This window comes from Rhinoraja longicauda, chromosome 33, assembly GCF_053455715.1.
Source record: "Rhinoraja longicauda isolate Sanriku21f chromosome 33, sRhiLon1.1, whole genome shotgun sequence".
NCBI classification, from domain to species: Eukaryota; Metazoa; Chordata; class Chondrichthyes; order Rajiformes; family Arhynchobatidae; genus Rhinoraja; species Rhinoraja longicauda.
Window position 1 is genome coordinate 12945954 of NC_135985.1, and position 26859 is coordinate 12972812.

The window sequence follows — 26859 nt, forward strand, 5'->3', positions numbered from 1 at the left end:
AACCAGCAAACAAAGAACCACAGCTACACCACGACACAACTACACCCTGACCAACTATTGCAACCCCCCCCCCCCCCAGTCAACTCAACACTATCCTTCTACCCTACCAACTATCACTGACCATGACTCAGCTACACCCCATCTGACAGTCATAGCTACTGACACTACTATGGCCCTGACCAACAATTGCAGTCCAAGCATCCTGCCCCCATGAGTCCTCTGTACACCCCACCAAATGCATTATTCCCCAATGGCAACTCTCCATCCGCTTGAGTGTTCAGCACCACCCACCGCCACCACAAGCCAACGGGGGGGGGGGGGGGGGGGGCTGACTTTCCCAGAAAATAGTTACCGAGAACATCTTTCTATCAATTCTTTGTTGACCCTGTCCTGTGTAGGTCTCCATGATTTAAGCAGAAATTACCAGCTACAACTGGCAAGCTCGCCGTTGGACATTGTAGTGCAACATTCACATATAAACAGGGGCATCCCTTGCCATCATCTTTCTGAACCAATGGTTTGTATATTTTGCAATGGGTGACATCAACAACAGGTTCTGTTAGACAAGACTGTAAAAAACACGGATGTCACAGAAAATAATCCCCTTAGATTTAACAAAATAGTCCTCAGAGATACTTTCTCCAGGAACTCTCATCTGCAAACAATGTTAACCTTTGCCAGGTGTAGGCCAAGCACCTGCAAGGTGGGCCAAACCGAAGCATGCACTGTCTTCACTGCTCTACTACTGGCAACAATCTATCTGCTGGAGGGACTCAGCAGTTCGAGCAGCATCTGTGATGGGAAAGGGATTGTCAACATTTCGAATCAAGACCTTGCCTCGGGACTGATGCAGGGTTTTGACCCATGACGCTGACAATTCCTTTCCACTTCACAGATGCTGCTCGACCCACCGATTGTTTGGTGCTCCAGATCCCTGCATCTGTGGACCCATGTGCCTCCACTGCTCGGCTCTTAGTTTGCTGAAATGTCTTTCTGCAGTCTGCCTCACTGCTGATTCACATTTAATGACATGAAGTTTATGGATTTGTCTGCAGGCACAAATTAAAACAATGCAGATAGTTAGGATTACTAATTAGTAGCATATGTATTCTTTTAACAATGGGATAAACATTAATTAGTGCCATTCAACCTCTTGCATTAAATATTAAATATTACAAGCATAGTATTATTTCTTCAGGCTTTTTGAACTTTGGGGCCATTTCAAACATTTCATCTGTCTTTTTTCTTCTTTTACATTTGAATCAGTCTTTCCTTCCTACTCTTATTACTCATTCTGCAAGGAATCAATACAAAGCACCCTGTTTACATCACCACCTTCTTAGATCCTCCTTGGCTTACTTCCCAATACTTAAAGCTAACTGTGGTGATTTGTTGCCTGGTTCAATCAGGTCTCATCCCCTATCTATGGGCTCTTCCTGCAAGGTTGCACATACATACTTTCCTGGGTGGCAAATGTGGGAGTCAAGAGCAGGTAGCGACAGCCTGGGTGACAGCAATTTCAGGTTCAATCTTAAGGATTAATCTTGAGGTAGTGGTCTGAATTTAGGAGGAAAGTAGGAAGCTGTTCGAAAGTACACCAATGTGATATACCTGACTGTGAGTAAGAGACAATAATCTTGTGCACCTTGGTAATAATGATTAAAATACCTCAGGAATGGACTTTACTCAGGGTGAATGTGATATTACTAATGAGTATAGTTTTCCTGATGACGACTCTCTCAACAGGCAGACATTACAGGCCGCCCATTGATAAAGAAGGGCTTCCATTTTTACCGACGTCCATAAGTTGATTTAGTCAAAATGTCAGAAAATATGCAAAAAAACACTCAATAGTAACTGTATCTCCCCATTGTTGTTGTCATGATGGCATCAAAAGCACATAAGACTGACAAGAAAGAACATTTACTAAAAGTGGAGAGAGAAAGAAAACTAGTGCTGCCACTTGTAGAAACAAATGTATGTATGTATGTATGTTGTACTTTTGAATTTAATAATGTTATGGGAGCTCATTTGTATACAGCAGTGTCCATAAGCAGAATGTTCATAACTCATAGATAGTCTGTGACATTTTAGCAGAACTAAAATGTTATAATGAAATTCAATGCTCTGGGTTTTGATAAAAGTGGATTCATGGAAGAAATGCTACTGCTGTCTTCCCAAGGAAATTGAATCTGCACAAGAGTTCTTGGTCTCTTGGCAGTTTAAAAAGATTTGGGGATCCTAAGATGATTTAAGATTGCATTTAATGTGAATAAGCAGCAAGAATGCCCACAATGTAGGAAAAATCTAAGGTCGACACACAATGCTGGAGTGACTCGGTGGGACAAGCAGCGTCTCTGGAGAGAAGGAATGGGTGATGTTTCGGGTCGAGATCCTTCTCCGTAGGAAAAATCTATATCTCTCTAGAGGTTTCATTGACAACCTGTGTTTTATGGAAGATCTTTCTTTCTGGAGATGTGGTTGTTGGAATGAATAACTACTGTGAAAAGCACTTCCACCAACACCAGGGAGATTCTGCATTATTTATCAGATGGTCAAACTGCACATCTTGAATTAGTGCAAAGTGTTTTCATGTTACTCCAGTAGAAGATGAGGGCTGTTAAAGTCATTCAAATTGGATTTTTTCCTGTGTGTAGTACTCAGATAATCTAAACAAAACAATAAATCAAGCAGAAAATACTGAAGTTAATATTAATCCAACCACAACTACAACAGTATAAGGATTGAGGTGTAGCCCTGACTAAAGTCAATAGTATTACTGCAAGAGGTGAATAGGTAATAACCTGAAAGGATCTGATGTGACAAATGTCCCTTTAGGTACTACATTTCATGGATAGTTGGAGACTGATAACACTTCTCTGAGCAATTGTTAAGTGTGCTGTTGTAACATTTCCATATCCTTATTAATTGAACAATATACCTCTCTACTCTTCAGATAATAAAGCGATTTTACAAAGAAATGTAAAAGAAGAGAAGATATCTTTCTGTGACTGGACTTAATATTCAAGAATTATGACAAAACCTCTGTCAATCTAAATATTTATCCAGAAAAGACGTAAAGTGCTGGAGTAACTCAGCAGGTCGGGCAGCATCTCTGGTGAACATGGATAGGTGACGTTTCATAGAGTGCTGGAGTAACTCAGCAGGTCGGGCAGCATCTCTGGTGAACATGGATAGGTGATGTTTCATAGAGTGCTGGAGTAACTCAGCAGGTCAGGCAGCATCTCTGGAGAACATGGATAGGTGATATTTCAGGTCGGGTCCCTTCCTCAGAGTGATAGTTCAGACATTTATCTAGTTCTCTCTTTAATTTGAAGGTAACAAATCTTATACATTTTTTCCTGGGTGAATCAATTATTTGAAACACCAGAAATTTATAGTAAAATTCAAGCTTCCTTTCACTTGTTGTTTCTATGAATACTTTAAAACTCTTTTAATTCATTGTTTTAGATGTTCCGCCGTGTAATTGGAAATTTTCCAATGAACCAGTTAAGTTGAAAGAAAGTGCCTTTGAGGTCCCAGTGAGAGGGTATGGAGAGCAGGAACTGGGGGCTCAGTGAGAGGGTATGGAGAGCAGGAACCGCGACCCCAGTGAGGGGGTATGGAGAGCAGGAACCGGGACCCCAGTGAGGGGGAGGGAGCGCAGGAACCGGGGCCCTAGTGAAGAGGAAGCGATTGTAAGAATTGGGGCCCAGGGAATAGAAAGTGAGTACAGGAAACATCACCTGCTGATACTGAACCATCGGGAAGTCCACAAAATTGGGAGAGCTGATTATTATAGTTTTACTGTAAATTGATAAATCAGCATTTGCTGTTCAGGTTTTCTATGTGGAATGCCACATAATGTAGTTGAAGCCTCTAGTCATTTTGTTATGGGAAGATAGTTTTATTTTATAAATTTGTCGCCTCCCACATAATTTTGAATGCAGAAAGTGTTTACAGCCAAATCAGCCATGAATCTCTTTAATAATTCTGGTGTTTTTGTTTATCCTTGTAGTGCAGGATCATGAAGTAATACAGCTTAATACATAGATGATTCCCCCCTTTGCATAAGATTGTGGATCAGACAATATAATGAGGCTGTGTAGGAAGGAGCTGCAGATGTTGGTTTACACTGAAGATAGATACAAAATGCATCTGCCTGACCTGAGTTATTCCAGCATTTTGTGTCTATCTTCAATATAATGAGGCTGATGAGCCTCATTTTTATTTGGGAGCAATTAAGGCACCTGAAAAAAAGTACAGTTAAACTGGAATATTCCAGAATTCTGTCTAAATTGTGCTACTTGCCTGTTCGGTGCATGAAACAACATCACACTATCTGGTTCACAACTGATGGATGGTGTGAGGTTGGTGTATCTTGTCAATTATAAGCCAAGTAGAGTTTTAGCAATGCCCTAAGTCTCAGTTACTGCCATTCAAACAGTCTGGCATTAGAAATTGATTTATATGCACAACATTTCATCCCTTTGAGTTTTAAATGTCATTGCAAATTTAAACATCAAATTACGTTCTTGTTCTTTCTCTCTCTTGAGTCACTCAAATTTTGCTCTCTAGTTCTTTCTGTAACTAATTTGCCATTGAATTCATCCACACTAATTTCCCCTTTCCTCTTAGTCCAGTGAATCCATTGCAACCAATTCCTCCATACAAGTGTTTACAGGTGTAAGATTATTATGCTCCTAATAAGATTTTAATCTCAGTCTAAAGGAGGGTCTCGACCCAAAATGTCACCCATTCCTTCTCTCCAGAGTTGCTCCCTGTCCCACTGAGTTACTCCAGCATTTTGTATCTATCTTCGGTGTAAACCAGCATCTGAAGTTCCTTCCGACACATAAGATTATTACTTATTCAGGTTCCAGATATTCTACATTTCTCACTTTACAGTAATCATCTTACACTTTCTGGAACTGACCCAAGGGGATGTTTTCCTTATGGCAGAAGGTCCAGTGACCTTCCACAAGAATATTTCAGAAAATTAAGTAGAAGCAAGAGAAAGTAATTTAGCCCCAAAATAAATGCTTATTTTGTCATGAGTCTGTCACCAACAAAATGTTTATACAGTATTTCATGCTGCAGGAAAAATGTTCCCGATGTTGGGAGAGTCCAGAACCAGGGGTCACAGTGTAAGAATAAGGGGTAGGCCATTTAAGACTGTGATGAAGAAAAAAAAATTCACCTAGAGTTGTGAATCTGCAGAAGGTAGTGGAGGCCAATTCACTGGATGTTTTCAAGAGAGAGTTAGATTTAGTTCTTAGGGCTAATGGAATCAAAGGATATGGGGAGAAAACAGGAACGGGGTACTAATTTTGAATGATCAGCCATGAATGGCGGTGATGGCTTGAAGGGCCAATTGGGCTCCCCCTGCACCTATTTTCTATGTTTCTATGTTGCTGCCAGATCAGTATGAAGTTTAACAATCAATTGACAATTTCAAGCATTTTAAATTTTATGCAACCTCAACTAATGTCAAATAACTTCAAATAATGTCAGATTTCCAAGGATGAATGCTTGTGTAGAAGTTCAATGCCGATTAGGTTAAATGTTTCTGCTGGAGTTTTATGTCATTTTGGGACATTTTACTTTCCACTTTAAAACATTATATCAAAATCACAACTGAATCACATTCAACAGGAATTTAAGAAACGTTAAAAAATGTAACATTTAGTTTAATTTAGAGATATAGCAGGGGAACAGGCCCTTTGGCCCACTCAGTCCACACCGGCCATTGGTTTCCATTCACACGAGTTCACTGTTACGCACTTTCTCATTCACACTTTACACATTTAGGGGCAGTTTTACAGAAGCCAATGAACCTACATATCTGCACATTTCTGTGATGTGGGAGGAAACTGGAGTATCCAGAGGAAGCCCACGTGGTCAAAGGGAGAAAATGTCAACTCCATTCAACTGGTCACGGCATTCACATGACCAACACCAGGCTCACAAATTGACGCTCCATTCCCAGCTGCATCATGGCAAGTTTATCAGGAGGCCAGAGGAAATAATTCAGCTTGTTCTAGAGTCATAGAGATACACAGCACAGAAACAGGCCCTTCAGCCCAACTTGCCCATGCTGACCTCGATGCCCCATGTGCACTCGTCCCACCTGCCCGGGTTTGGCCCACATCCCTCCAAACAGTTCTCATGGCTTCCTTAAAATATATGATTTCCCGCTAATTCATGGGAGCCCGTAGTTCTTCGTCCAAGAAAATGGATGACACAGGATCACATAAAGTCCCTTTGTCAGTTCAATGCAGAAGCCCAGTAAAAAACATTAGTAGCTCTCCAGATGAGGCACCGCCCACCCCGATAAGCTTCTCCTGCTCCAATCATGATGGTCTTTGGTTCTCAAGATGATTTCTCCAGCTCCCTCTGAGTACAGAGAACTAGAACAGAAGCAAGCTTGTGAAACTGCAATACGTGTAGGTAGCTTAAAGAGCAGCATTCTTTCCTCTAACTTGTTTTTTCTGTGTTCTATTCCACCACATTTTTGAAATAATCACAATGCAGAGTTGGAAAACGGATTTCCATTCCTCTTATCGTCCGAGCTCTGTGACTATGACACTGATACTAAGCTATCACTGCTGTTGGTTCCTTTTATATTCCTTTTATACTGTATGCTGCTGCTCTATACGATCAAACACACCTATCTGTACTTAGACATATCAGTTTCATTTGACCTCATGGAACACCACATACATTTATTTTACAACTAACTTGTTCATTAAATTTCAGTTTGAGCTCATTACATTTTACAACTTTATTTAATGACCTCTTTAATTGTTACTCTTAAGTGGATTAAACATATGGATTGTACGTTCTGAATTGGTGACTAGTATAATTCATAACAGATTATTAAGTTATAAATCAATAGATAATCTTTTATTATGAGTGTAACACCAAGACTTTAAGCAATGTTATGTAAGATAAACTCATAGTTTGAATAAAATAAAAATGGTGGTAAGTGTAATAATTACGGATCTCAGGGCAATAATAGTCTACACCAATAACAGTCATGGATCACTCTGCTGATAATGAAGGGAACAAGTTGTCAGCAGACTACATTCTATATTCTGATACCAGACAGGTATTGCCTACCATAACCCTCAAGCAACCATGCTCATCTTAAATATAACCTCGACTTGCCTGCCACCTCCACTTTGCCTTATGGCCGGAGCTGCGATTTAACCGTTGAGGGCAGGAACCAGAGCTCTGGCAAGTGCTTAGGAAATGCTAGGACTCGTGTCCTTGAATGGATGGTGTGTGGGAAGTGGGGCCTTGGTGCGTGGATGGTGAGTGTGGAAACCAGGGCCTTGGTGTTTGGATGGTGAGTGTGGAAACCAGGGCCTTGGTGTTTGGATGGTGAGTGTGGGAAGTGGGGCCTTGGTGTGTGGATGGTGAGTGTGGAAACCATGGCCTTGGTGTTTGGATGGTGAGTGTGGGAAGTGGGGCCTTGGTGCGTGGATGGTGAGTGTGGGAAGTGGGGCCTTGGTGTGTGGATGGTGAGTGTGGAAACCAGGGCCTTGGTGTTTGGATGGTGAGTGTGGAAACCGGGGCCTTGGTGTTTGGATGGTGAGTGTGGGAAGTGGGGCCTTGGTGTGTGGATGGTGAGTGTGGAAACCATGGCCTTGGTGTTTGGATGGTGAGTGTGGGAAGTGGGGCCTTGGTGCGTGGATGGTGAGTGTGGGAAGTGGGGCCTTGGTGTGTGGATGGTGAGTGTGGAAACCAGGGCCTTGGTGTTTGGATGGTGAGTGTGGGAAGTGGGGCCTTGGTGCGTGGATGGTGAGTGTGGGAAGTGGGGCCTTGGTGTGTGGATGGTGAGTGTGGGAAGTGGGGCCTTGGTGTGTGGATGGTGAGTGTGGAAACCAGGGCATTGGTGAGTGGATGGTGAGTGTGGGAAGTGGGGCCTTGGTGTGTGGATGGGGAGTATGGGAACCTGGCCCGGTGGGTTGCTGGTGAGTGTGGGAACTGGGACCACGGGGAGAGGACATTGCAAATATCACTGATACCCAGGTACCGGGCACCCGGATTTCCAAATGACTGGTGGGTGGATTGTTGGAGTTGCACTATATTTTTAGATTACTTTTAATTCTTTGTACTTACCTGAATTTAACTGAATGTTTTAGTACCTTAATTTGTTTTAACATTTATTACATTTGAAAATTTCTCATAGTTGATTAAGGTTCATAATTTTGCAAAGTATTTCACGTTTCAGATGTCAGTAGCTTGGCTTCGCTAAGGTCAAAGGTTCTTGCATTGAGTTAGTGATTGGGCTTGAAGCCTGTGCTGGAGTTTAACACTGTGAACTCTGCCTTGGCACAGGGATTTGCTGTTGAGATTGGAGCCAGCACTTCCTGTGAGTTGGCCCCAGGAGACTTGCTCAAACTGCAATGTTTCTCACAGATCAGTAACGTCAACTACATATTTTGGACCCCAAAATCAATGATCAAATATCAATTTTATAAAAATTTGAGATAATTACATAGGTTTTCAAATGTGAGTTTCTCATCTATACTATTCTCACTTTCAGGCAATGATGGTCCAATTCTATACTGCTATCATTGAGTCCGTCCTCACCTTTTCCATCATGGTCTGGTTTGGCTCAGCCACCAGGCACGACATCCGGAGGCTGCAACAGATCGTTCGCACAGCTGAGAAGGTTGTTGGCTGCAACCTTCCCCCCATTAACGAACTGTACACTACAAGGGCAAGGAAGCGAGCGAGCAAGATCATCTCTGACCCCTCTCACCCTGGCCACAAACTCTTTGAAGCACTTCCCTCTGGAAGGCGACTCCGGACTGTCAAAGCATCCACAGCCAGACATAAAAACAGTTTTTTCCCACGAGTGATAGTCTACTCAATAACCAAAGTCTGTAGTCTCTTTTTTGCTCTGGTTTATTTTCACCCACATGTTTAGACCGTAATGGTGTATCCTTATTGTTTTGATGTGTTTATGCTTTATTCTTAATTGTTAACTGTATGTTTGTGTTGTCATTTGTGAGCGGAGCACCAAGGCACATTCCTTGTATATGCATACTTGGCCAATAAACTTATTCATTAATTCAGTATAATATTCCAATATTCCCACACACTGCCTGCTTTAGTGAGAGGTCAGATATTATTCTTCACTGGAATGCTGAGTTCCCTTTATTAATATTCTTGGCTAGCACAACGTTCTATTGTTCTAATATAAACACAGTCCTACTTCTTTTAACCTGCTTCAGCTGCTGGGCTTACTTTCAATAAAAACTGCTTTCCGCCATTTCATTCTTTTTGGTTGGCACTGTCTTATTCACCAAGACCTTTTGCCCCGAGGTTGAATTGCATCTATTTCTGTGGTGCTGAGATATTGGTGTGTGTTATGTTAACGCCAAATAGTGTTTCGGCATTGAACTTCTACACAAGCATTCATCCTTGGAAATCTGACATTATTTGTAGGTGCGTTGAGGATGCATAAAATTAAAAATGCTTGAAATTGTCAATTGATTGTTAAACTTCATACTGATCTGGCTAAAGTCCAATGTGAAACGGTTTGTGTGTGTCTTACACCCAGACAACAGCAATAAAATGTCACCTGCACAATTGCTGACAGCGTCTCACACAGTCAGTTCAGCTCCCTTCACTTTACCGTTCATATGCAGAGAAGATGAAGAGCCCTTAAAGGCCCACTTACTCTCTGTGACAGCCACACAGACACAACAAACCTTTTCAACAATTTACTCAAGTTTTGTAATCAATATTTAACTTAACTGAGCCAAAACGTAAATTACATTTCAAAGTATTCTCTGAGGGTGCTTTTTTAAACTGGGATTTTCTTCAAGCCATTTAAATGAGATGCAAGCTTTAACTGAAGAAAGACACAATCAACACCTCATGGTGAGCACAGTACACCCTAATGAACTTAATCACAGTCATTGTACAATGCAGTTTAATATTCATTCTGTTGCATCTTACCTTGTGAAGACTGAGTGTTGATAAATTTTTTAATCAGGGCATCTGTTGTCTGGGTGTAGAGGCTGAGTGCGTATTTCAAGGACAGCAAGTCGGGGCTCTTCTCTAGGAATGTCTTCTTCAAGCCATTTCCTCCAGCATGGAAATATTGCTGCAGGCAGAAGAATTCAAGAACACGCATTAAATAACAACATTATACAAAACTGGTGGGAACAATGCCACTGCAAATTCTCGGTGCCATCAGATGTTCTGAGGACAACAAGAGGGGTAAATATTTAAATTCCAAAGTTCATACTGTTGTCTAACTGAGCAAAGTTTAGAAACCCATCCACTAATTTACAACACATTGAGATTGAACTACATGAGGCCTTGACAATTCCGGACATTTTCAGATGCACAGCCTCAAGTATTGACCCCATTAAACCAAGTCACATGGACTTGTTCTTCCCACGGTTTTTGGTGCCAGTTAGTATGGGGCATGAGGAGGGGTGCAGGATACCTCATTTAGAGTGTTCATCTGCAAGGATGGAGAGAATATCAGTGCCTTACCATCATTCAATGCTCCGCATTCGATTGCTCATATTTGCTGCAGAGAAGTACAACAAAATCTAAAATATGTGTCTTAAACTTTAATATAAGAATTTTTATTGGCTAAAGTGCACCTTTGACTACCACTGAATGATTAGTGCGAACCCACTGAGAGTTCAGGATGTTTTTACTGCCAGAAAACAACCCTCTGATCCTCCATTCGATCTTAATGCTGGGAAATATTTCTCAACTTTCTTCAACAACTGAAGCAACAGCCAATTGCATCAACTGCAGCATCACCAACACCAATCCTGCACCAACACGACCAACCTACAACCCAGCAGTTCAATCCATCCAGCAGCCTCACGCCAAAACGACAAACACTAACAACAATCTTTCCCCATAATGAGCAACTTTAACAATCCTCACACACCCCTAGGCCAACAATCCACCATCAACTCCTCTCCAGCACAATGCTCGGGAATCCCCCACTAGCTCACCAGACCAACAGAAAGGGGCACAGTATAGGAAGCTCCATGGGGTTGAGTGGGAATTTCTGGCTGGAAGTTAGGAGGAGAAAGATAAATCAAATAGCTTGATTTTTAATTTACTTTACTTTAACGTTTTAAATTATTTAGCAGTATGTAAATATGTTTTTGATTTTGTTTACATTTTGATCATGTTATTATCATTGTATCATTAAATGACCATTGTAAGTAATCTTGACAGCTTTTAAATCTCTCTCTCTCTGTTAAAAACATTTAAAATCTATTACAAAAGCTTCAGCAAGTTGACAGAAGGTGGGGCTTCTCCCCGAATCTCTCAGGTCATCCATTGTCAGGGCGGAGAGCACTGGTTCAGTCCTCCCCATGGCTGAGGTAATACTACACCTCTCCCCCCCATCCTGCCCAGCTACAGATGCCCCTGGGTAGTTGGATCACCTTGGTTGACATCTGACATCTCACCAAGGTAAATGTGAGCAGTGGTGACCATAGAGCCCAATGCAACTACCAGAAACAGAAATAACAAAGAACTAGACATGCAAACAAAGGAACATACAACTCAAGAGCAGGGTTTGACCCCTCTTATCAGCCTATCGCCATTCGAGAGAAAAAATGGCCTTGTTGCTGATTTAAACAGCCAAAGTCCAACACTGGTTTTTCAATTTTTAAACTGGTTCTTTTTTTAAAAGGTCATGCGCTTCCTTTTGTACTGATCGAAGAGTTTATTTTGCACATCTTTCCTGTAGCCTCGAAATTCTCCTTTCCAGAAACCAGCACATGAATGGTTAAAGGCTTTGTATGAAATTCCTGTGTCCATCAGTTTTAAGGAAGTTATCAAGAAAATACAATACCAAGAAACTTCCCATCAACTATCCCTGTGCAGGCATTCACACAGTGGCTCACTGAAGGAATTGAAGTAGTCATCTCCATCGCTGATAACTTTCAGGAGATTTTGTACCATGGTCAATCATCTCCAGAAACAAGGCAGAAACAGCACAATAGAGCTACATGAAACTGTAGGTGCTGGAACCATCAGCAAAAAACAAACTGCTGGAGGAACTCAGTGGGTCAAGCAGAATCTGTGGAGAGAAATGGACAGCCGATGTTTTGGGTCAGGACCCTTCTTCGGAAACACAATAACTCATTTTACTTCTGACAGTTACAACTGTCTGAAAACATAGGCTTTCTGTCCAGCAGTCAACTTGAGGTGAAACTTTGAAAAAACCTAGTTATCCCACTATACTTGCACATGCACTGAAGTCTAATTTTGTCATAACCTTCACGGTTCAGTTGTGCAGTGAGGCAAACCTATTAACATTCTTTCTCCACCAATCGTTTTCAAAAAAGTTGAAATAAAATGTTGTAACTTTCCCAACGTTGACCAATTCTAACAAGCTTCTTAATTGTTTGAAATTCTCAATTTCTAATTCCACTATCAACCTTCTAATGAGCACAATTCAAATTTATACTACAGGATTTAAACTGTGCAACGGTTATTGATTTGGAAAAGTTCAGCTGACAGTGCATTTTGTAAGATTAGGAGAAAATCTGAACATCAATGCAATTAGTGAAAGACAATTTATGGCGAACCATCAGAATATGAAATCAGATGGTCCTTTCAAAATTATAGCTGCTAAACCTCAGACATAGAACAGATTTTGCATGAGAATTGTCTTAAAATAATTAGACCAAAACCTCAGCGTTTAAGACTAAATTTATTGTTGTTTCCAAACTTTTTCATAAACGAAGTCTAATTAAAATGGGGTGGCACAGTGGCTCAGCAATAGAGCTACTGCCAGAGACCTGGGTTTGATCCTGACAATGGGTGCTGTCTGTACAGAGTTTGTACATCTCCCTGCGACCGCGTGGGTTTTCTCCGGGTGCTCCGGTTTACTCCCACACCAAAGACGTAAATGATCCCTCGTGTATAGGATAGTGTTCATCTACGGGGTGATCGCTGATTGGTGCAGACTCGATGGGCCGAAGGGCCTGATCCCACACTGTATCTCTAAAGTATAAAGTTAAAAAAAACTATTGTGGAGCTTTGCTTCTCCAATCCGGTGGTTATGCACATTATCTGATCTCTGACCTCAACATATATAACGCATCTCCTCAACTCAAGCAAGAAGACTGCATTTTTTATTTTACTTTCTTCGTACTTTTGATAATAATTTCTTTATGTCCTTGATGATTATTTAGTTGTAATAATAAATTATATTTGATTATAGTGTATGTGATTATATTGGTTCACAGTTACATTGGGAATATACTTCTTTCGGTCACATTAAGTCACACTGTTTTGTGCTAATCTGTGCTAATGCAGCATTGAGATCGACACCTATTCTGTACTTTGCTCATTTGTGCTTACAAGTGCCAGAAAGGGATGTATTTCCAACTGACATTTTGTTAGTAGTATTGTGATTTCTAGCCTAAGAATAGGTCCTAGGGGTTCACAAGATTTATCAATCCACAGAAACATCTTTAATAATTTGCCTTTCATCCTAGGTGGAGGCATTTAATTAATTTCCCCAGGGCTGTACTTGAGCAGTGGCATGAAAGTGATATGTCCATTTAGACGGGCTCCTAACCATCGTAACAAAACTCCCAGCACCGGGCTATCCATGGCCACTGCCTCTGGAGACCTGCTCATTGATTCATAAAAATTTCAATTACCTAGTTGAGTTTAAATGAAACAGCAGGAAAGAAATGGTATGTATTCATGAGTGTGTGTTTTAATGCATTAAAATAAAATTGATTTATCTGTTCTCACCAAACATACTTAAAGAGAGCATTATTGTCTCTTGAATCGCAAGAATTAATATTTTAGACCTTCAGAGTAAATATTGAAATTCACTTGTATAGGTTATCCATATAATTTCAAAACACATAATTCTCTGTCAAACCCACATTGTTTTCATCTCAAAGGATTTTATTTCCAATCAAAGAGACCCTAAATTACTTTATTTGTCTTTCAGTTATATGTTCCACTGAAGATATAAAAGACCGTAGATGCTGGGAAAAAATAAAATGCTTGAGGAAGTCAGTGGGACAGGGAGCTTCTGTGGAGATTATGTTTTGGGTTGGCGCCCATCTTAAAACTTACGGAGTGCGAGGGGGAGAAAGCTGGAAAAGAGGGGTAGGGGCGGAGCGAAGCCTGGCAAATGATACAGGTGAAGATGAGTGAGTGATCGGTGAAGACAGTGACAAATGTTAGAGGTGAAATGGAGCCAAAAGGGTGCCAGATAAGGGAGGAGTGAAATGTCAAGCTGGAGGGAGGGGTATTGATGGAAGGATCAGGGCATGGGGGAGAGGGGAAAGTGGTTCTCTGAACCACTTCAAGCTTAATTAAAGAATATGAAGAAAGGAGCAAATAACTCAACTGGGTATTTAGAAGGGTGAAATGGGGCCACAAAATAGCTTTGGCGAGTCAGATTAAGGAAAATCACAGTGCTTTTTATACCTACATTATAAACAAAAGAGTAAGCAGGGAAAAGATAGAACTGCTCGTGGATAAAGGAGGGAATTTGTACTCAGTGGGGATGTAGGAGTGGTACTAAACAAGTATTTTGTACCTGTTTTCACGAAGGAGAAGGACATGGAAGACAGTGAGATCAGTGTGGAGAATACCAGGAAGAGGTGTTGGGGCTCTTGAAGAGCATTAAGGTGGATAAATCCCCAGGACCTGATGGGGTATATCCCAGGTTATTGAAAGAAACAAGAAAGATGGATAACTTCCCAGGACCGGATGTCTCCGTACAGTCAGCACCTGAACAGAACTGTAGGAAACAGAGGAGAACAAAGTGAGGGCTGCATCCATAACAACATGGCATTCTCTATATTTGCTGAACATAGAGAACATCTCAGATGTCCTGGAATGGAAGCTTCATCCCAATGTGGCAGAGACAGAAAAATTGAGAGTAAAGGATGACATCCTTGCCATATCTTTTCCATTGAGATTTCTTCTGCATTATTACACACAGCCCAGCTATGTGCAACAAATTATACATCTTATGACCCTTTAACCATTCACATTAAACTTGAGAACTTACCTGCACGGCTAACTGTAGCCTCACCCTATCACAGTTATTCTGTTTCCCTCATTCTAAAGACCAACTTAAATATCTCTCATTTCCAGTTTTAATAAAGAATCATTGACCCTAAATGTTAACTCTATTTCTCTTTCCACAGGTCACATTTGGAATATTGTGTGCAGTTCTGGTCATCTCACCAATAGGAAGGGATGAAGAAGGGTCTCGTCCCGAAACGTCACCCATTCCTTCTCTCCAGGGATGCTGTCTGTCCCGCTGTTACTCCAGCTTTTTGTGTCTATCTTCACTAATAGGAAGGATGTGATTGGACTGAAGAGAGCACAACAGAGATTCACCACAATGTTTGGAGTGAAGGACTTCAGCTATGGGGAAAGATTGCTTAGGCTGAGTTTATTTTCCCTGGTGCAAAGGGGGCTGAAGGGTGACATGATAGAGATATGTAAGATTAGGAGTGGCTTAGGTAGGGTTGATAGTCAAAATCATTTTTCCCATGGTAGAGGTATTAAAAACAAGAGGGGCATAGATTTAAGGTGAGAGGAAGGAGTTTCAAAGGTGGTCTGAAGGATGTTTTTTTACATAGAGGAGATGGTGGAGCCAGATACAATTACTATATTTAAGAGACATTTAAACAGACACTTGAACCAGCAAGGCATAGAAGGTTGCAGGCACGAAGCAGGCAAATGGGTTTAATGTAGCTGAGCAAAAAGGTTGGCATGGATGTAATGTGCTGATGGGTCACTTTCTCTGCTGTATACTTATTGAATCTAAGTGATGCAGCCTGAGCTCTGCTTGATTCCAGCATTTGTTTTCATTTCAGATTTCCACCATCTGCCGTTTATATTTTAACTCTATTTACAGGTCTTTCTTCCTCCATAAACTCCAACCTTCTACAAACCCTGCTGCAACTATGCTGCCTCTTGGCTGATCTTTGTTTATCTTCATTGATTGATTTTGGTCCAATAATCTTTCCATATCTATCTGAGTCCAAGTCGATATGCCTGTGATGCTACTGCAATGTGCATTGTTTCTGTACCTCACTGCACTTGTGCATATGACAATAAACTCAACTTGACTTTCTTTGGTAAGTGGGTTATATAACATAGGAATCCATAAATTAGTTATACAATGCCTTGGAGGCTCCTTTTTATTAATTTGATGTAACTAAATATAGCATTAATTTATTGTGCTTTTTCAGCAATCTTCCTGTACAATGGACTTTAATTCTGCAAATGAATGAGAGATGACTTTTGCCCCAGGTGCTTATCTATTTTTTTTTGTGATGCAGTCAGGACAACCCTCCCAAACTCATTTACATATTGCAGTCATCTGAGCTGAAAAACCATGGTTATATTATATTAATCTTTTCAGAAATCTTGTAGTTTGTCACAATTACCTTTTCCCTTGTCTTATCATCTATGAGATTACGTGTAAACTTAAATATGTAAACTCTTACATAAATGGAACAGGGTATAAGGTTATTCTACACCAAGGCAAGAAGCTGGGAGAGAGAATCTTTTCTATTTGACTATTCACTTAATTAAAATGGTATAAAGCCCATTATGTTGATTAACACGTGGGACAGGTTCCTTTTATTTTCTACGCATGTCAATGTTACATATCATCTGTGAAGATTTAATGTGAATCATGTAATGCTGGAGGAATAATCCTTTGACAGATCTTGATACAAAATATCTGAAATTACTAAAGAAATCTTTTAACCACAGAGTTACTAGAAATGTGTTGGGGCTTTGTCTTCATCCATGGTGCTTGACGGTCACCCAGATAGATTTTCTTGATCAAATAATTGAGATATTTTTAATTGTTTGGGACTTTGATGGAGTCAGGAAGTTTGCCTCATAGGAGAGAGCTGGGTGGTAAAAGGTGATGTGATACAAGCCACAAAAAAGACACAAAGTGCTGGAGTAACTCAGTAGGTCAGGCAACAACTCCGGAGAACATGGATAGGTGATATTGCCGGTCATGACCCTTTCAGTTTAGTTTAGTTTAGTTTAGTTTAGTTTAGTTTAGTTTAGATTAGAGATGCAACGCGGAAACAGGCCTTTTGGCCCACCAAGTCCGCGCTGACCAGCGATCCCCACACACTTACATTATACTACAGAAACTAGGAACAATGTACATTTACACCAAGCCAATTAACCTACAAATCTATACGTCTTTGGAGTGTCGGAGGAAACTGGAGATCCTGGCGAAAATCCATTGAGGTCACGGGAAGAACGTACAAACTCTGTACAGACAAGCACCCATCGTCAGGATCGAACCCGGGTCTCTGGCGCTGTAAGGCAGCAACTCTACTACTGCGCCCCCATGCCTTCTTCGAGTCTGAAGAAGGGCCCTGACTCAAAACATCATCTACCCATGCTCTCCAGAGATGTTGCTGGACCTGCTAAGTTACTCCTGCACTTTGTGTCTTTTTTTTTTGTAAACCAGCATCTGTTGTTCCTTGTTTCTACATGATACAGTTGGGCCTGAATGGGCCAGTTGCAGATATTATTAAGTTTTTATGCAGGGTCTGAACTTGACCATATGGTTTGAATCAAATTTGTAATCTTGTTCTCAATCACACTCATCTAAAAAGCCATTTAAAAGTGATGGCCCTCACCACTGCCATTCTGCATCGTACCTTCCACCCACTCCTTATTATTACAGAACATCAAAATGCCGTGTCAATCTCACCAGCTGCCATTAATCAAGGTGCAAATGACGGGAATTATGTTGGACGTATGTCAGGGTCAATCATCTTCTGCAACATGACAGGTTTATTCAATTTCAAACGATCACTTTCAAGGAAAATCTGTTTGTCTGGCTATATTCTCACCATTGTCTCACTATTACTCAGATACAGTATGACAAGACGGGAAAAAACCACTTTAGAAGATATTCCATACATACAGGGGGTTGATAAAGTAACAGAGAATTCAACACTGTAAACCTGAATAGTTCACTGACTATTAACATCTTGCAACGCAAATAAATTGTTCCACTGTGTCAGGAAATGGAGAAAAAAAAAAAAAAAGATAAGAAATAGATCAAACACAATTTGTGTCTTTCTTTCATCAATCATAATATCATGATACTCACTGGGGATTAACAGCTTGCTGCTGGAATAAGGAATAGATTCTCTGGGACATTGTTTTTATGTTTTACTGTTTCTGTTACCCAGTAAATATCCAGAAAAATTTATGAATATTGTTAATCTTTCATATTCCACCTTGCCATAGTTGTTTATTGCATATAAATATAAAAAAAGGAACAGATATCAGCTTTACTGCTTTTCCTAACAACTTCAACACTCCATATAGGTAATTTTGTTTTTGATTTATTCTTCACATCTGCTATGCTTTGATGAGTAACTGGCTAAACTGGATAAGGCATCTCCATTCCCCAATGAGCTGATTCATTTTCTTTATCTGTTTCCAACCAAAAGTTCAATTACGCTTAGGATCACATTTCAATAGTTGAAGCAATTCCTATTGCCCAAACGCAACTGGAAAAAGAGAATGTAATTGCATCTATTAATCAATAGTCCTGTTTAAGTAATTTATGAAAATATTTCCACTGAAAATAGAGCCGTTTAAAATATTCTCTTTTCTTAAATGAAATGTATTCCCATGAAAGAGGGTAAAGACATTAAATGGATGTTGTTTTTCCAAGTGGCTAACCAACTCAAATGACAGAAAACATGTTGGGCTTGTATGTCAGGGCCAGAGAACAACATGATGGGTATATTCAAGGTCAACTCAACATACCCCGGACCCTTCAATCACTTTCTCTCTGCAATAAAAGTGAATGGAAAGAAATCCATCCTTAATCACCACACCAATCTGTGTGTCTGAGTATCAACTGCTGGCTGTAACCACCTCAGCGAACAGTAGTGGTAAACAAAGAGGCATTTTGCCTCTACAAAGACAGACAGGTTGGTTGAAAAGGTATTCCAAATGAAAAATTTCTAAAGGCGGTTACGTTTATTGAAAAGTACTCTCTGTGGGCCTTTGCTGAAGGAGAGATTTAAAACATCTTGCGAAACCTCCTCCAACCTCATCTATTGTATCCGCTGTTCCAGATGTCAACTTCTCTACATTGGCGAGACCAAACGCAGGCTCGGCGATCGTTTCGCTCAACACCTTCGCTCAGTCCGCCTTAACCAACCCGATCTCCCGGTGGCTAAGCACTTCAAATCCCCCTCCCACTCCCAGTCTGACCTTTCTGGCATGGGCCTTCTCCATTGTCATAATGAGGCCCACCGCAAATTGGAGGAACAGCATCTCATATTTTGCTTGGGCAGCTTACACCCCAGCGGTATGAACATTGATTTCTCTAACTTCAGATAGTTCCTCTGTCCCTCTCTTTTACCTCCCCTTCCCAGTTCTCCCACTGTCTTCCTGTCTCTAACTACATCCTATCTTTGTCCCGCCCCCTCCCCTGACATCAGTCTGAAGAATGGTCTCGACCCGAAACGTCACCCATTCCTTCTCTCCTGAGATGCTGCCTGACCCGCTGAGTTACTCCAGCATTTTATGACACCTTTGATTTGTACCAGCATCTGCAGTTATTTTCCTACACAACTTGCTAAAGTGAGGCATCTGCAGAAGTGAGATAACCCTGTGAAATTTTCACTTAATGTCTATTGAATCTTGCTGCAACAGCTGACTTTCTTGCTTCTGTGAAAAAAGGTACCAGCAAATCCTCCAATGCCTGAAATAAATTTCTTGATTTTCTTTATTAACTGAAAATACTTTGTTTTACAAACTATCATAAAAACTAAATAAACATGCCAAAATGAAAATTGAAGACTAAAATATTCAACCCAACATGAAGTAGTAATTCACATTTCAACTTAAGTAAATCCCTTGGATTATTTCAGATGTCCGTTAGAATCCTAACAGAATGTAAGAATTCCTTCATCTTTTGCTGGAAAGGGGAATTAGCAGGAATAATCAACAATCACCAAATATTGGTTTTAAATTAGCAGTGCAGGCAAGGAATAGGAATTCTTTCCAAGGCAGCAATGTTGACATAAGGAGCATAAGGGGAAAGACAATAGACACAAAATGCAGGAGTAAGGAATGGTTCTATCCAGAAATGCTGCCTGGTCCACTGAGTTACTCCAGCGTTTTGTATCTATCTTCGGTGTAAACCAGCATCTGCAGTTACTTCCGACACAGGGGATTGTAGGCTTTGAATTTAGAAAATAACAGGGCAAGGTGCTATCTTGGAAACTCGTTGAAAATGGAGAAGAAGAAGGGGTTTACACACTGTGTTCCCTGTACATTTGCCATATTGTGCAAATTATTCAGTAATCTATTAAATCTATCTGTTTACCAAAGCTGTCACTGGATTGCATGAGGGGCAGCTGGGCATTTGTCAGTGTGTGCTGGAGATTAACTCCCTCTGTTTCAGCGTTTCTGACTAACAACTAATTTTACATCAAAAACAATCATTACAGTTAGCAACTGGAAGCTCAGGGCAGTCAATTTCAGAGTGTTGCTGCTTCTCATCTTTTCATTTATCAACAGCATTGGGAAAATAATTGTAGTATAAAATGATCCAGCCTATAAGTGTGTGTCAATCTAAAAGGAACAATATTAATGCAAAAGAAGAAAAAGAGAATGCATTTTTATAAATTTATCAGGTGATTCACATTTGCATTGATTATGTGGTATATTTGATCAGGTTTATATATGAGAGGGTAGTGAATGCAGAGGTAATAATTTTAGCATCTTACAATGACATAGCTTTAGACGTGCAATGGCATATCAACAAAATGTAACATTACTGCATAAAAATGCAACTTGGCTTTTTGGAGAAAAGGTACCAGATGGGTGCAGGCACATACCACAGGCACCAGTCATCCATAACTTACCAAATCTGGCTTTGGGAATAACGTAAAATAGTTTAGAAGAAAGGAAATGAGTTGAGGCAGAAAACAGGCAGTAGATTCATTATTGTCCATTGTGAAACACCTGTGGACATCAGTGTGATCATTCCATCTCTTCACTGTGCCCACCATGTTTATGGAATAGGGAGATTCTGCACTCTCTCTGCTGGGAAAACTCCATCATTGTACACAGATTCATTCAGGGTGGACAAACAGATACTTTTTTCCTTTTGAAGATCCCATTTGTGATCAACATTGAACAATAAAACATTAATTGATGAATGGATCTGTGCTCACACAGAATCCAGGCAATACCTTTATGGTGGCCAACACGACTTCCATTATTGCACATTGGCGAGGACTGAGACTTTTCACCTCTTCCCGAATCACATGTTCCTAATTGAGGTTTATCAAAGGAAACATTTAATTAGTGAATATATTGCAAAATGATATGATCAAAACATTACTCCGCTTACCAGAGAAATAGCCATAATATTAATATCACTCACTATAGTTTAAGAAACTAGTATATATTAGTATATATTTGTAACCTAGATGAATTTATATATCTCAAGGAGCTTGACAGTATTTACCAAGAGCAAAGTAGGACTAGTGGTTCAATGTCGTAGAGGTTCATTGTCGCAGAGGTTCAATGTCGTTGTTATACAGCACACAAACAGTCTTTTGACCCAATTTGATCATGCCAACCAAGCGATGACTTCCTGAGCCAGCTCCCTTTTACCTTGTTTGGCCCATATCTCTCCAAATTGTGCCTATTTAACTACTGGACATTGTCCCAGGAATATTCTCTCTAACCACTGCCATAATGTTCTCCCTTATCAATATTGCAACTTCCCCTCTCCTATCTTACCTCCACCTCCATCATACCTGCAGCATCTGCTCCCAGGAGCATTGAGCTGCAAGTCCTGCCAATACCCCAATCATATTTCCGTGATAGCTAAAATATCACAATTCCCGGTGCTGCTCCGTGCCATGAGCTCCTCTGCATTATCTGTCAGGCTTTGTACATCAAAATAAATGCAATTTGGGTATTGCTCCCTGTTCTGCTTACTGTTTCCTTCTCGCTTCTATATTTGTTTCAATATTCTCATCTACCACACCACTACTTAGGGTATCAATCCCCTGCCAGACTAGTTGAAACACATTTTACTAGTAACAGCACATTCAGTGAAAGCAAATGCATGCATAATCTTGAATTTACCAACATGCAGCATCTAGTTAATGCAATTTAAATGTTTACAATATAACAATGATGCTAGAAATACTCAACTACTGAATTTCACTCAATACATTTTGGCTTACTTTAAAACATACTAAATATCTCTACAGACTAGAACAGAGTAATTCTGCCTGAGTTAAATGAATCACATTGTAGACAATCAATTGTTTTTCATATATTTTTGCTCCAGCTGTGTTTCAGAATGTGCATATCATTACCTCCAGTTTTCTTTTACATTACATTCAAAAATTGCAAAAAGTCTTTAATCTAACCTTTGAGGGCTTCCCCATCAATTAAAAATTTAGAACTTGTCCTGATGACCTAAATGTTTTGCCTGAATTTCCAGGGAATGCATATTTGAAATACTTAACAGTTTCTATTTTCAATGACATGCTTATTTGCAATGATTCAGGATGAAGCATATTTTGACAGGAATATGTAAATTATAATTGGCAGAGTCCCACACACATCATTTTAAAAGAATCATACTGATGAACCATGCTCAATATAAAGAATACTGACATTGTTTAGTTCTAGAATGTATTTCGTTTAGCTTCACGCAAGGAATTTCAATCATTATGATGTATGGGTCTGGTATATGGATTTTAAGGGGAAACCACTCGGGAGGGCAAGATTAAATTCAAGCGACTTTTACTACAGCCAATACATTCATACTGTTACCTTTAGCTTTGATAACTGGCCCAAGTCTTTTGCTGCACTGAAGATCATTTGAGCTCCCTAGAAAGAACAAGATTAAAATATGGCAGTGAGTGCACAACCAAAGCCATCAAAGAAGAGCCTTTGAATATCAGTGTTTATTTGGGGAAACAAAGTTTAAAGTCTGCTTTGTGACCTTTTCAAGACAAAAGCAAACTAAAATTCAGAGTACCAAGCAAAAGTAATTGACACCATATTAACTGATGACACACATGTAGCAATCAAAGCTAAGCCAAGTCCCAGATAGAACTCTGCCACAGCAACCACACCGCATATCGATTAAAAACCACGCTACCTAAAATCAGTATTTGTCATAGAGTAATGGTGAAACTGAAAACCATCCTAAATCAACAATGAATCTCCTGTAGGTATAAAGGCACTGTTTGCCTTTATTATTAATGAGAAAAATTACCTGAAATAAAATAGAAGATGTTGAAATTATATTTCAAGTTAGCTGAAACATTATTGACCCAAGTTTAACCCTGTTTCTCACTCAATAAATGCTGCCTGGCATTGAGTATTCCCAGCATCTGCAGTATTTTGCTTTCAGAAAAATTACCTGTTTGATTTTATCCCACATTTCACTGCGGATAATTTTACAGAGTTGGCTATGTGTGATGTCACTAGGCAGAAGAACACATAAAACAGTAATGCTCCACATACTCCCGGTATGATGGAATATTGCACATTTGTACTAAAAACAGATTGTCTCAAAAAATTAAGATCCTTAATATTTATACAGTAATTGGACGTACTCAGACAACAATTGAGCTTCAGACCCAGCCTAGTACATCCCATGCCTTAATCCCAACAGATTCTACCCCTGATAATGCATCCTTCTGAAATTGGTAAATCACCAGTCACGGTGGCGCAGCGGTAGAGTTGCTGCCTTACAGCGAATGCAATGCCGGAGAACCGGGTTCGATCCCGACTATGGGTGCTGTCTGTACGGAGTTTGTACATTCTTCGTGTCCTGCGTGGGTTTTCTCCGAGATCTTCGGTTTCCTCCCACACTCCAAAGACGTACAGGTTTGTAGGTTAATTGGCTTGGTAAATGTCCATAGTGGGTGTAGGACAGTGTTAGTGTACGGGAATCTCTGATCGGTACAGACTCGGTGGGCCAAAGGGCCTGTTTCTGCACTGTATCTCTAAACTAAACTAAACTGTGCCATGTTCTATGCATCAAGTAAATGTTGAGGTGGCGTAATACTAACATAACAGGCACAGAGAGGGTAGACAGTCAGAAGCTTTTCCCAGCACAGAAATGTCAACTATTAAAGATCATAGCAATAAAGGCAGAAGGGAAATGCTTAAAGGAGATGTGCAGGGCAAGTGTTTTTTACACAGAAAGTGGTAGGTGCTTGGAACACGCTCTGCCTGGGGTTGTGGTGGAAGCAGATAAGACAGTGGTGTTTAAGAGGCATTTTGATAGATAAATGAATATGCAGGCAATGGAAGAAAATGGAACACAGGCTGGCAGAAGGGATTAATTTAAGTAAGCATCATGTTGGCACAAACATTATGGGACAAAAGGCTGTTCTATATTCTAAAGTCATAGTAACCAATGACCCAATCCATGACCCAATAATCAATGACCCAACTCCACCTCAGCACAATCTTGCTTAGCCCAGCCATTTTATTAGTCTGCCTTTCCTTCATCCACCACTGGCTAGGCAGAAAACACCTCCAATTAAATACTGGGAACATTCTGCTCCTTGTTTTCAGTCCTTGCCATAGACACAATCTCTTTCCCGCCAACTGTCCAAGGTTGAATCAGCCTATTTGCAACTTTAGCATTATATTTGATCCGAAGATGAGTTTCTTAACACACTGTCAATAGAACTGCTTATTTACATTTCTGTAACATCGTCTGATACCCTCACCCTCCCTTTGGTTTATCTGGTGTCAAAACTTTCATCTACACCCTTCTTACGTCTGGACCCAACAATTGCAAAATGTTCTTAGTTGTCCGACAGTGCCTCATCTTCTGTAAACTTGAGGTCATCCTAAACTCTACTTCTAGTAGCCTATTGGTTCAAGTCCCACTCACCCATCATTCCTGTCCTTAGGGACTGTGACTGAAAAGCAAAACCTAGATTTTAAATTTCCCATCTTTCTTTTAAGAAGCTCCCATGTTTTAACTACTTCCCATATTTGTGATGTCCTGCTGCCCCACAACCTTTAAATATCCAGGTGTTCCTCCAAGTCTGGCCTCAAACATATCTCATTGTAATCAGTGCACCATTGGGGGCCATGGTTTAAGTCACCAACTCCTTGAGCACTGAAATCTCTGCCTATATTGGGGCGGCAAGGTGGTAGAGCTACTGCCGTAAAGCGCTAGAGACCTGGGTTCGATCCTGACTAGGGGTGCTTGTCTGGACGGAGTTTGTACGTTCTCCCCGTGACCTGCGTAGGTTTTCTCCGAGATCTTTGGTTTCCTCCCACACTCCAAAGACGTACAGGTTTGTAGGTTAATTGGCTTGTGTAAAAGTAAAATTGTCCCTAGTATATGTAGGGTAGTGTTAATGTGCGGGGTTCGCAGATCGGTGTGGACCCGGTGGGCCGAAGAGCCTGTTTCCGTGTTGTATCTCTGAACTAAACTAAACTAAAATCTTTTTGCTTCTATTTTTTAGGAACATGCTCCCTTGAGCTTAATTCTTTGATCATCTAGCCTACTACATTTTTTTGACAGTGTCAAACTTTCTATGGATTTTCTCCAGTGAAGTACTATTAGATGCTTTACTAGTATCATTATAAAAGTATCATTACAACTTTTTGCTTTTGACAGCACCCTCATGTCTTTAGGCAGGAACTGGCCATAGCTGACCCAAGATGGTATTTCCATGTAGGAATACTACATATATTAATTGTGATGGCAAACAAACTAAATCCTCTGCTGGCTTTCCATGGGGATGTGGGAATTCTCACGCGGTCGGTCTCATGATACCTTCTTGTCCTCCAAAAGACCACATTCAAAAGCATCACAGAAGTACAAATTGCGGTGACCCACAAGTGGAAGGTTATATATTCTGATTTTTAAACAAGATTTTGCAAAAATTTCCTTCAGTATTTATCTCAATAACAAACTTTATTGATTATGGAAACCATACTGATCTATCTAAAGCAAAATAGATCTAAGTTATCTGATCTGGAAAATTAACTCTGATTCCCTCTCCACAGATGCTGAGTGACACCTGTATTTACTATTTCTATTTCAGATTTATAGCCTCTGCAGTTTTATTGATTTTCATAGCTATGCTATCGACTGTTCATATTTAATGGGCTAGGTTTGTGCCATAAACATAATCTCTGCAGACAGGCTTTTACAATGTATAAATCACTACAATCCTTAACATACAAGGAAAAATGTTCTATTTCTTATTTTAACTGAGGCCTTCACATATATATATATATATATAATAGACCAATTTTTACGAAAACAATGAATCAAGAAACATGGAATAGCTTTAAGTATTCTTACAACATTCTCAACAATATATTTTTTAATTTCTCAATTGTAATCTGTTCAGAGATCCAATTTTAGCACTGGAGTGGAAGGCAAAATTCATGTTTCTATTGAACGGAATGGTCCTCAGAATATCAAATGCTATTGTCTGAGAGAAATTCAACAATTTGCCTAATTTCCATCTTAATAGTCTTACAAGATAAAAGGTTGAGATATGTTTGATGTTGCAACAATATACCTAGATACAAGAGAAAGTAAACTCCAAGTGGTATCCAACCAAATGAAATGGTAGCCATGGTAGCACACTTGACAAAGGGGGAGATGATCTCTGCTTTCATCAAAACTTATCAAAGAGATGAATTCACAGTATATATTGCAGTATAACTACACATCTTCCACGGTGACATTTGGAAAAGATGCCTGATAGCTTTATTTTGCTGTTTAAACCTGGTTCAAAGGCTATGCTGCTGCTTTCAAGTAGACTT

At 40.1% G+C, this 26859-nt stretch overlaps 1 protein-coding gene across 3 annotated transcripts in view; it reads right to left on the reverse strand.

Moving 5' to 3' along the window:
• The window catches only part of unc13c (unc-13 homolog C (C. elegans)), a 247857-nt gene that overhangs the window by 8212 nt on the left and 212786 nt on the right, over window positions 1–26859 (reverse strand). For all 3 annotated transcript variants that reach the window (XM_078427403.1, XM_078427401.1, XM_078427402.1), the window contains 3 exons: window positions 22873–22929; window positions 21267–21347; window positions 9979–10126 (listed from right to left, as the gene is read on the reverse strand). In XM_078427403.1, the coding sequence (XP_078283529.1) occupies window positions 9979–10126; window positions 21267–21347; window positions 22873–22929 (286 nt within the window). The remainder of the gene's footprint in view (window positions 1–9978; window positions 10127–21266; window positions 21348–22872; window positions 22930–26859) is intronic.